The sequence below is a fragment of the Notothenia coriiceps genome, unplaced genomic scaffold, assembly GCF_000735185.1.
Source record: "Notothenia coriiceps isolate Sejong01 unplaced genomic scaffold, NC01 NC01_scaffold00001836, whole genome shotgun sequence".
Taxonomy (NCBI): domain Eukaryota; kingdom Metazoa; phylum Chordata; class Actinopteri; order Perciformes; family Nototheniidae; genus Notothenia; species Notothenia coriiceps.
In genome coordinates this window covers 9,712-22,233 of record NW_011334537.1, presented here as the reverse complement: position 1 = coordinate 22,233, position 12,522 = coordinate 9,712, and the positions used below count along the sequence as shown (strand labels likewise).

General features: G+C 38.6%; 1 protein-coding gene across 1 annotated transcript; it reads left to right on the top strand.

Moving 5' to 3' along the window:
- The first annotated feature begins 2,099 nt into the window (after positions 1-2,099).
- On the top strand, positions 2,100-10,141 carry LOC104964014 (thyroid peroxidase-like). The gene is made up of 4 exons (XM_010792719.1): positions 2,100-2,558; positions 8,645-8,903; positions 9,675-9,845; positions 10,137-10,141. Exons 1-4 carry the CDS (start codon positions 2,100-2,102, stop codon positions 10,139-10,141), a joined length of 894 nt encoding a protein of 297 aa, XP_010791021.1.
- The last annotated feature ends 2,381 nt before the right edge of the window (positions 10,142-12,522 follow it).

The window sequence follows — 12,522 nt, the reverse complement described above, 5'->3', positions numbered from 1 at the left end:
TCATTAATTTGTTCTAAGAGTAACAATTTATCGTTAAAAAGACACATAAAATACATTACTACTGAGTGCTGTGGGAAGTAGAAGGGTCAATCGAGCTGTGGCTCTCTGTCAGCCTGGCTACAGTGCTGAAAATAATCTTGCATTATTCTTATTCTCATCTATTAATGAAGAGTAGTAAGCTGCTCTCGCTTTACGCAGTGCTTTCTTATATTCATTGAGAGTAATATGCCAAATTAAAATAAAGAAGAATAAAGATTCTTCAAGTTTAGTGGAACGCCATATCCTTTCAAGTTGTCTCGACTTTTGCTTTATTTTGCGGGTTTCGGCATCATGCAATGGAGTTAGTCTATGTTGTTTTATTTTCTTCTTTTTCAAAGGAGCAACAGAGTCTAATTTTATTCGCAGGGCATCTGTAGCACTATCAACAACATGATCAATTTGGGGTGGTGTACACCCCACATTGTGGGGAAGAGCACGCTTGTGAACTGCAAACTCCCAGTGTTCAGTGCCTCCATTGGACTCCTTTCTTCACTTCAATAACATAGTGACATCACCATGTAACACCCGCGCTTCTATTGGCTAGCACTCTAAAAGATTGTGCGTACAGGCTAAGGGGGAGGGACATCTCTAAGCGGTTGACCAATCACAACATAGCTGTAGCTAGCTAACCAATCAGAACAGACTGGGCTCTGGTTTCAGACAGAGGGTGAAAAGAGGTGCTGCAGCACAGACAGTATGAGAAAAATAAAGAGCTTTTTGAACATTAAAGTTCCCCTATTATGCTATTTTTAGGCATATATTATGGGTCTCAGATATATAAAAAAATATAAAAAACATGTCTATGATATGTTTTGCTCAAAATACCAAAAAGATAATGCATTTTAGAAATCCCTCATATCCCTCTATTTCAGCCCTGTTAGAGAAGTGCTGATTCGGGCTCCTTAGCTTGAAAAATAAAGAAGAGGAGGGGGAGCTTGTGCCTGCTCAGAATTCTATGAGATTAAACGCCATATCATGTTCCAAACCACGGCAAGGATTATTTCTGAAACAGTACGGAGCTCAAATGCTTTTTCTCTTGCAGGTTTACCACAAGGTGAGTAACTTTTTTTATTTCCTGCTTTTTTTTACACATACTCTCTCCAGCAAGGCAGGGCAAGTCAAGTTTATTTATATAGCACCTTTCAAAACAAGGTAATTCAAAGTGCTTTACAAAAATGAAAGACATTAAGAAAATGGCATTTAAAAACAGTCATTAAAAAGGAAAGATAATCAAATAAACATTAAAAGAAAAAATACATGGATAAAAGTTACAGTGCAGTATAAGATACGAATAGCTCAATTAAAAGCAGCGACAAAAAGAAAAGTCTTTAGCCCTGATTTAAAAGTAGTCAGAGTTGCAGCGGACCTGCAGGTTTCTGGGAGTTTGTTCCAGATATTTGGAGCATAATAACTGAACGCTGCTTTACCATGTTTAGTTCTGACTCTGGGGACAGAAAGCTGACCAGTCCCTGAAGACCTGAGAGATCTGGATGGTTCATAATTTAGCAGGAGGTCAGAAATGTATTTTGGGCCTAAACCATTTTAAGCTTTATAAACCAGCAGCAGTATTTTGAAATCTATTCTTTGACACACAGGAAGCCAGTGTAAAGACTTCAGAACAGGAGTGATGTGATCCACTTTCTTAGTGTTAGTGAGGAACCAGAGTAAAGACTTCAGAACAGGAGTGATGTGATCCTCTTTCTTAGTGTTAGTGAGGACTCGAGCAGCGGTGTTCTGAATCAGCTGCAGCTTTCTGATAGATTTTTTAGTGAGACCTGTGAAGACACCATTGCAGTAGTCCAGTCTACTGAAGATAAAAGTATGGACACGTTTTTCCAAATCCTGCTGTGACATTAGTCTTTTAATCCTAGATATGTTAGGATGAATGAATGTTGGGAGGGAGGGATGAAGGGTCAAGTGATGAATGGATGAAAGGATTTGTGAATGAAGGGACAACACCACTACATTGATCAGGAGTTGCTCTGGATGGTAACAGGTTGTAACAAATTATTTCATGTTCTCCACAGACAGGTGATTCTATCAAAGCTGCACGCGGCTGCATGCCTTTTTTTCGCTCCAACGCAGCCTGCGCCATCCATCGTGGCTCAGATATTCGACAAGCTCTGCAGCGACAGCAGATGAACGGCATCACATCGTTCATAGATGCTTCGACCGTGTACGGCCACAGTCCGAGGCTGCAGAGCTCCCTCCGTGACCTCCCTGGCCTCGATGGGAAGCTTGCTGTCAATGACCAGTTCAGGGATCACACAGGAAGAACATACCCTCCATCCGTCGCCAATCTGCCATCCGCCTGCCGCCAGGGTCCGCACGTGGAGAGAGTCGAGTGTTTCAGAGCTGGAGACAGTCGGCTGAATGAGGGTCTGCCCCTGATCTGTCTGCACACACTGTGGCTCAGGGAACACAACCGGATCGCAGAGGCACTGAAACACATCAACAGTCATTGGAGCCCGGAGACTATTTACCAAGAAACTCGCAAGATTGTCGGAGCACTGCATCAGGTATGTGACGAGCAGCTTAACGTGTTTAAAAATATGCAAAAACAAAAACCTCTGTAAGCATTAAAGCATATTATTTCGTTTCCAAGTAACCTGCTGATTATGTATTTGAGTTATTGAAAATCGACAATTTAATTGCGTGCAAAACCTTATTTTAATAGTGTGTTTTGCACTTTATGCAAGATTCAAGATTCAAGGCTTTATTGTCATGTGCACATTAGCTACAGTGTAGATATGGCAATGAAAACTTAAGACACAGGGTCCTCCAACAGTGCAACATGAATATATATAGGACATAAAATAGATAAAATAGTGCAGGAGAATGAAAAAAATCAGAAAAAATTTCAGTTGCAATTTCAGATTGTGTTGTAAATAAATAATGGATAGTTCTCGATATTGTAGCAACCAGATGTAACAGCATAGTCACTGTGCTTCAGTAAGGTTAACCATGGCCTGTTTTTTGAAAACTGGACAAAATTAGTATTTACAGCTTAAACTACTAGCATTTACTACTTATGTACTTAAATTCACATGGGAAATATCGACCATTAGAAAACAATTTTCCAAAAAGTCCAAGATCCACCAAAATAGTTACGGTGTGAATGCTTATGATTCAGGGCAACAGAATAAGAAGAAATGTTTACATTGTTTGCTGGCTTTAAGAGAAAGAACAGCAGCATTTTTGAAAGAAACATGGATTAGGTGAATGATGCAAATTATGGACATGATGCAGGGTCCTACTTGCTGTTGTTTTTCTATACACTAAATACATTTGATGAAGGCAGGGGAAACAGCTGTGTGACGAAAACAAAGGCAAACATGATTTACTGCTGTACAGTTTCTCTTAACAAACACACATTATGAACAAACTAATCCAACATTCACATGTGTGGTGAATTTATAATTATGAGATGTCAGGAGTGCGAGTGTGTTGCAAAAAATGTCAAACTGATAATAAAAAAAAAAGAAAAAGTGAGGCCTGTTGTTTAAAAGAAAAACAAGATATTCTTCTTTTATGAAGCGTGTCGTGACTTAAGGTCATTGAAGCATTCACACAGATGAGAAAAAGAAACAGCCTTGACTGGAGCTTTTTCAGAAAGAATTCTTGCATTTATTGCTACAAATGTAGACTGCGCAGCAATGTCATACAACTTTTTTATCTTGTCAAATAATATTCATCACCAAATTGAGTTATTCGACAGACAAGGAATAGAAGTTTAAAATAATATATGTTTAGATGTCTGTATGTATGTGAATTGCCATGTTGATAGAGAAAGACATTATAAGGATGATCGTAAAAACTGTAGGTGCTGCAAAAAGAAATGTAGCTTCCAACTATTTTAACCTGTCATGTTCTTTTTCAGGTTCATCTGACATGTTTCCATGCTTAATGTTCAAAAAGCTCTTCATTTTCCTCATACTGCCTGTGCTGCAGCACCTCTTTCACCCTCTGTCTGAAACCAGAGGCCAGTCTGCTCTGATTGGTAAGCTGTATTGTATGTGGCCGGCTAACTTTAGTTACCATGTACGATGTGTTTGAGCGCTATCAAATTGAGGCGTGAACGCTACATAACGATGTCACTATGTTTTCCAGAAAGTAAACAAAGGAGTCCAATTGTGGCGTTTAGGCAAGGGGGGAGTGTGTGGGAGAGAAACTCCATCTGTAGTGTGTTATATACATTTTTGCATTTCACTGAACTCCTCTAATGTTTCAGATATAAAAGAGGCCTGAATATGCTTTTGGGGGTTTCTCTTTCCTGCAGTGTGTTACAGGTTATAACACACTACAAAAGTCTCTCCCATAAACTCCCCCCCAGCCTGAAACGCCTCCATTGGACTCCTTTGTTTGCATCCGTAACATAGTGACATCATTATGTTACACTGGCACTTCTATTGTCTAGCGTTCCAAAGCATTGGCATATCTCTGAGTGGTCGACCAATCACAACAGAGCCGGCCAGCTAACCGATCAGAGCAGAATGGGCTCTGGTTTCAGACAGAGGGTGAAAAAAGGTGCTGCAGCACACGCAGTATGGGGAAAATAAAGAGCTTTTTGAACATTAAAGCATTGAAACTTCTCACAGTAGAGACACTACATACTAATATAAATGAGAACAATAATAGCTAATGTGGCTCTGCTTTGCTCAGTGAAAACTTAGGACACATTTCTGTTAGGATGATTCTTTATGTAAGGGAGGAGCAACAGAGCCAGACGGACAATTTGATGATTGACAGGTCATAATCCTTTCTTGTAAACAGTCTCTGTGCACGTTCCATACCAGTTAGCACAAAGGATGTCCCTGTCATCTTACCATGGAAGGCAGGCTTTGCAGCAATGACTGTACTGTAGATAGAAGTTATATTAGCTGTAGGCTGTGGGTTTCATTTAGATGGGTACATACTGTATGTTTGCATGACAAAATTATTAACAAACATGGTTTTGATGGAAATTAATCATGTTTTCCTGTGAAAGGGACAATCCTGATGCTAGGCTGTGAAGTTTCTAAGGCAAATAAGGGAAAATAAGCGTGTAATCTTTCAGACTTTGGGGCCTAAGATTTACTCGGAAAGTGGATTAACACCTGCTATCATCAGGGGGCTTTTGGACAATGCCAGAGGAAAGAGATTTACATTATTAAAGAGAGATATCTAATGGAGGAGGATGGGTTTTTGAAATATTTTTTGAGGATGAAGTATAAAAGTGCAGGTAGGGGATTTACATACTGTAGCTATAACCATGACAAACTCAGAAAATCCCTGTATTGGAAGTGGAGTGGAATTTTAAAAGCTGAGATGAAGAATTAAAGAAACACCAAAGCTCAGTTTTTTCATTATCACATCCTTCATTTTATTACACTATCATCTCTTAGTCGGACATAGGAGAAGTACATATATTTGATCGCAAATATCCCCAATGTAAAATACATTTGCAAAAAGACTAAGAAGTACATTCTATTAAATTGCTTGAGGTCATGTAGTGGTGTGCATATAAAAATAAACGTGTTACTACCGCCATGGGTCCTGCAGAGCAATGAAGTGGTGCAGTGATGACTTATTTTTGTCGGCCAACCTGGAGATTAGCATCGCAAGGGCTTCCTCGACAAAAAACAATTTAATTTTTGCTTTGGATTTTGGTGTATTGCAGAAAATAAGCTTTGTGGCCAACACACGTTTATGGTGCATACACGTCGCATGAAGTAAAAGCGTGTTTTAAACTTTATTTCTAACCACAAACAAGTACAAAAATAAAATAATGTTAAGACGAGCAAACCGGAAGGGCTGAAATGTCATCGACTCATTACTGCACCACTCTATGACAATTAATAACTACAGTACTGTTGATTTAATCAGACGGAGAATCCAAAATATTTTATTTCTACCATTGGGAAATTGGTTAAATCCCAGGGGGAAACGACAAAACATTTGAGGTATAACAAACAAACTAATGCCTAATGTAGTGTAGTTGTGTTATTGTATAATATTCTAATGTTGAAAAGTCTGCCTGTAATGAGAAAAGTTTTCTAGTTATCCAATCTTAAGAAAGAAAAACCTCTTCTCCCTTTACAGCCTCAGCAGCTTTCAGCTCGTTGTTGTGACACACACTTTAAATCCTCAAGCAGCTGTTCCCAGCAAACAAGCTCACACAGGGCAAATTTAACGGAGGATGCTGTTTTCATACAGCCTTATTCTTGACAAGTCACTGTAAATGCACTACTTGAATGCATTAAAATGTTTGCTTTGGCTGTAATTACTTACAAAAAAAACGAAGACTATTGTGCAATTAGACAGGAGTCGAAGCATCAGTGTTAAAAGGGTTTTCAGGCCGGTTCTATGACGGTGTGTTTGTTCCTGTTTATGTAACTTTCTAATGTTAACTGTGAGTTTTTACACAAATATATTGGTTGATCTTCCCATTCAAAATATTGATTATTATTTGCACAAAATCTAGTTCTTGGCAAATGTAATCTTAAATCCCAGGCTTTTTCAACAGTAAAACATAGAAATACGTAAAATAGTGCTAGAGAAAAGGGCAAATCACACAATGCATGCAGAATGTAAATAACGTATGCTTTTGATGTAAGACAAAAAAGCTAATTCATCCAATACAACTCTTAATAACAACAAATATTGCAATTAAAGATAAAGGAAATCAGTCAAATTAATTTCCACAAAACAGGAGAAAATAAGTGAATGTCTGTTCTAGTCTTCTAGTTTTAGGCTCTGCTGAAAGCATATTCCCATGCTTGATGTCCATAAATGAAAAAAAGCAGATTGTGAAAAAGGCAGTGCTCCTCAGTGAGATGTTCAAGTCTAAGTTAAAAGCAATTCCTATACAAACTAAAAAGATTACTTAAAATAATCTCCTTTGATTCAGTGCCTTCTTACTGTCCTGTAAATTGTAAAAATATAAAAAAAAGAGTTGTGCGATATGAGTTCTAAAACACGGAAAAAAACGTCCTACTACTTCATTTTCCATTTTAAAAGTTTATCTCAAAGTCAATGTTTTTTTTAACGTGTTTGGGATTCTGTGGTCAACGAGAGCTTATGAGATTTTCAAGTTTTGTTCTACATAAAATACGTGAGTATATACCCCACTCGTCAATGTCCGAAGTTCTATGTCTCATAAAAACATTGGTTGCTAACAAGTGACTAAATAAACTACTCAATGTCATTGCGCCTGGACTAGATAGCCTTCAACTTAGCAGCCCTGCGAACGTGATGTAGTTCATTTATAGCCCTTAACGTTAGCTTTTTACGCTTCAAAGATCACAAAGCAGAGCTAAAATGTAGAGATAATCCTGCTGAACAAAATCTGTTAATTTTCATAAACATGTGTTGGCCACAGAGCTTGTTTTGTGCAATACAACTAAATCAAATGGGGAAATCCCATTGATCTTTGTCAATGCGATGCGATGCCAACTTCCAGGACTTTCTACGAAAATACGGCATCGCTGCATCTCTCTAAAGCTTTGTCTTCAAGCACTTAACACGCAAATAGGCAAAACGTTTTAGTCCATTAATGCTTGTTTTGTACTTTTTGCCTAAATTCCAACCTGATTAACATTATAGGTAAACATTAGTCTCAGCAAGAAGCTTTCTGGTACTCTTTAAATCATAAACGATCTCCCATGCATAAATTGTAGCCTTATCCCCCAACCCAGTCATGAGTCAGGCCAGAGGGATGCAGGCGGGTGAACCTGTTCATACTTCCACTCCAACTGACTGTCTGTGGGAAGCCACTCGAAAACAGTGGGGGGATGTTTGGTACTCGGCATGGCTTGCAGGAAACAAATAGAAAGGTCAGAAGCCATTTCAATACAGAGTGAAAACCTGTTATTGGCAGGAAACAGGAAAGAAAAAGGATCATCTAACGGCATCTGATTTAATTTTGACCTGCATCTCAATTGAAGTGCACAACTGTTGCTTCAAATTAGGAGTAGTATTAGTATTATCAAGTATTGTATATGTGGACAATAACATTATGTCCTATTTAGTTATTAGTTGTTAAGGATATAGGAGGTTTGTTTTAATTAAGTGAAAAGGACTTGTGTGTAAAATTGAGTGAACCTTTAGGGAGTTTAATGCTATTGACAGCTGATCATTACATTTTGTTCTAGTTACAACCAACAGCTCTACATATATATCTTGCCCTTACAAACATTTTCCCAACATTGGGAGAAAAAGGATTTCCCCTGAGGGTGTGGATTTGTCTTTGGCCGATTTTTGTGAGTGTGTAGACGAATTAACTCTCCGATTGCCTAAGCGTACGTGTTTGCAGCTATTGTGGATTTGCCCTTGTTTTTTCAAGGCCAATCAACATAAATGTAGACTTCGATGAATATGATTTGTAGTCATTGGGGTATAATGTGTTTTTTTTAGAGCTGTCAAGTTAACGCGTTAATAACGGGAATTAAGGGAATTTATTTTAGCTGCATGCATAAATTATCACTGGATATTCTTAATCAATACCAAGGGCGAGTATGTTATAGTAATCGCTACATGAGGTTATTCAATCACGTGGCTTTATTTTCTTTCATGTCCATCTAAGTCCAGCTTGTTTGTGATCTCCCTTCTCTTTTCTGCCTACCAGATCATCACCATGAGAGATTATGTTCCAAAGATCATTGGCGAGGAGTCTTTTGAACAGTACATTGGACCCTATCGGGGATATGATCCAACTACAGACCCTTCAACATCCAATGTGTTTGCGACCGCTGCATTCAGGTTTGGCCACGGCACCATCTCTCCAATACTCCAGAGACTGAATGAGAGCTTTCAGATGCATGAGCACTTCCCCCACCTGAGAATCAGTAGCACTTTCTTCAGTCCATGGAGAATAGTCAAAGAAGGTCAGTACACACAGTACAAAGCTGTCCATTGGAAGTAACAATGTTCCCCACAAGCAATACTGTATTGAGGTCAGCTTCAGCGTGACTTTGTTCAGAATGAATGTGTATCTTAGTGATATTATTATTTGAATGCAATACAAGTGACTTATGAAAGAGAACCTTTGAATGGACATACGTCTATAGAGTAAAACCTGTATTAATATATCTAGTTCATGACATGTGCAGTGTGCTGCTAGCAAAATGTGCACTAATCCACTTGACATTCTGCGTAGACATCTATCATTACATATTAGAACACTCATTGTTTTTCTAAAGTGTAATCCATTTGAAATAGTAACATACAACCAGTGGTCTTTTTTTTTTGCAGATCTCCTATGTCTGAAGTTTTCACGTCAAATAGAGGGAAACGCAGCAGTCTTACCAAAAGTGTATTTTTTTGTGTAACTAGGTTTTATTATGATACACAGAGTATTCATCCCCAGCAGTGCATTTATCCGGTTTGTTTGAATTAAATAGTTTGGACACCTGTGAGTCCAAGGGTAGCAGAAAAGCCAGGTTTAGGAGTGATATACAGACCTGTTTTCTGAACAGCATAAAGGACATTTTACCATTTTTGTCTGGTCTGTTTGGAATAAGGGATTAAAGAATAGTCAAAGCAAAGTTGTTTACGAGAAAGTTTTTCTCTTGTTATGTGTACTAAGAGCATTTCTGAACCTTACAAAACATAACTATCTAAAACTGACTTTAAAGAAATGCTGTTTTTGTGTCTAGGTGGAATTGAACCGACCCTGAGAGGTGCAATTGGAACTCCAGCATCTACAGCAAGCGCAAACATGCTGTTGACAGAGGAGGTAACAGAGAGGCTAATCATTGTCAATAACTCAGAGTTCATGGATCTAGCTTCACTGAACCTACAGAGAGGACGGGATCACGGCCTTCCAGGTAAGTGCTGTGCGGAATCAGTTCACTTATTTCCGAGAGTTACAAAAACACCACGTCTGTTCACCAAAAATGAAGCTGGGCAATTAGCTTTATGTTTTCATTAAAGGCTGTGTGGAGGACCTTAGTAGTAGGTACTTTTCTAATGAAAATGTTGTTATAAACCTTTTGTTTCTCTAATGGGAGCTGTGTCTAATAAATTGCATTATGTGATGTCACTGAAAAATCTGGAAGCGTTCAGTCAGAAATAAGTGATTTTGCCAGACCTGTGTAGCATGCTGTTTATTTTTGCAGCTTGAGGCTACGTTAGCATCTATTAGCATAGTACACCCAAAATTCCGAATGTGAATGAGTTGCATTGTGGGTAATTTTCAGATTTTGAAAATAAATGCATGGAATAAAAAAGAAGACATCTCTAGATCTGCTGATTTTTTTATAGCTGTCCATTGTGAGTTAAGAATAAGTCTAGCCTTTAACACTGTGTAACAACAACTTTGTATTTGTTTTTTGAAACAGTAAACTACGACGGAGTATTAGGGCCACACTTAGAAAACAAAACAGAGATTTAGAGAATAAAGTTGTAATAATACGAGAATAAAGTCATAGTTACGAGAATAAAGTCGTAACATTACGAGAATAAAGTCATAATTACGAGAATAAAGTCGTAATATTACGAGAATAAAGTCGACTACAAGGCTATCGTTGGTTACATCTACGAGCTGTTCAAAAGGGGATTTGTTGTTTCACAAGAAACGATGAGACTTGTAATCAAGGCTTTGGATCCAGAAGGAGTCAAACTCATGATCGAACTACGACGAGCAACACATCTACGGTGCCGACAGTACCACAGCAGAGGTCCCAACGCCTTGTGGCATACAGTATGGACTCATATGACAAACTAAAGCCTTATGGCATTGCAATAAATAGCTGCATTGACGGATTTAGTCGTTACATAATGTGGATGGAGGCATATACCACCAACAGTGATCCAAAGGTAATCGCCAACTACTACATTAGCACAGTAACGCGCATTGGAGGCTGTCCACAGCGGATGCGTGCCGACCCAGGTACCGAAAATGGGCATGTCAGGGAAATGCAGCTGTGTTGCGTAGAAATCATANATGAATGTGCAACTGCTTGAAGGCAAGTCAAGTTTATTTATATAGCACTTTTCAACACAAGGCAATTCAAAGTGCTTTACAAAAATGAAAGACATTAAGTCTTAATGTCTTTCATTTTTGTAAAGCACTTTGAATTGCCTTGTGTTGAAAAGTGCTATATAAATAAACTTGACTTGCCTTCAAGCAGTTGCACATTCATCCTTCATTACATCCCTTTATTCCTCCCTCCCTACATCTGTCCGTTCTTTCCTCTCTACAGTACATCCCTTCATCCATTCATCCCTTTCCCTCCTTCCCTACACCCCCTTCGACCCTTCACCCCCTCCCTACATCCTTCATCCATCCCTCCCTTCCTTCATCAAGTCATCACTCTCTCCTTACATCTTTCATCCATTTATCGTATTAACCCTTCATCCCTGCTTCACAACATCTCTTCAAACCTTCACCCTTCCCTCCCTTCCTGTATCCATTTGACCCTTCATCACTACATCCCTAGATCTCTTTATCCCCTCTTCGTGTCTCCCCTTATCTCTTTGTATTTACTGCATACTTATTATCTTGTTCCTGGTACGTCTGGTGCCCCTATTCAGATTGCGCAGAAACACGCCATGGGACCGAACTCCCGCCCTAAGTCTCTCCTCTGAGTTCCCTTCAGTTCATCCTTCAGACCAGACTGACAGGCGTCATCTCTCATCCTTTTATCCCTTTCCATTTCCATTCAATATGTCCTGTGAATAAATCTTCAACTGACATATTGTTGCAGTACTGTATGGTCCTTGCTAGTGAGGCGGTTATTGATCTAAGTCTCAACAAGAAAAATGAAAATGTTCAAGGACTGTTGTGCTTACCTCAATGGGAAAGCACGGATGCACATTTTGACATGACTTCAAACAGTCCACATCACTCCAAAGGCCGGCTCCGCCTTTGATTTGAGGGGTCATGGTCATGTCATGGCTGATGTACTGGCCCCACTCCACTAGCATGTGAGAATAGACATCGTCCTTCAGTTTGGACGAGCTCCTCATTATTTTCTTGCTGACTTCCCATGGCTGTTAAAACAGAAAGATTATATTGTTTTGGATGACAACAAGTACTTATTTTTACCGTCAGGGGTGATGACTCAAAACAAGAATGTAAAAATACATTAAAGATATATTTATTTATTTATGTGCTTTTTGATAATCATCTTACATTTATTTATTCATGCATGAATTCATTTCAGAATTTATTTATGCAATTATTTATGGCCTTATTTTGTGGTACTAATGTCATTTTCTTTCCTCTATGAGAAATTGATACATTACTAAAAGTCACAAAAGGGGTTGGATATGTTCAGGCAAGCCTCTTTTCTTTCATACCCTTATTATCTCCTTAAAAAAGTACTTATCAAATTCAATACAAGTATTAGCCAATACTTAATTTAGATAATCTTTATAGACGACTTTGGATACCTTTTACCTCTGCTATGCAGATAAACTACATGCTGTTACAAAATATTTTCTTCCCCCAAATGACCCCGCAAAACAGTTTGATTTCCGTTACACTGTTTATCCCCATGA

Bases quoted from the DNA above. Each gene is read 5' to 3' on its own strand.
- LOC104964014 (XM_010792719.1), top strand. From the start codon at position 2,100: ATGCCTTTTTTTCGCTCCAACGCAGCCTGCGCCATCCATCGTGGCTCA. The intron at 2,559-8,644 runs GTATGTGACGAG...TCTGCCTACCAG, and splicing joins TTGTCGGAGCACTGCATCAG to ATCATCACCATGAGAGATTA. The intron at 8,904-9,674 runs GTCAGTACACAC...TTTTGTGTCTAG, and splicing joins ATGGAGAATAGTCAAAGAAG to GTGGAATTGAACCGACCCTG.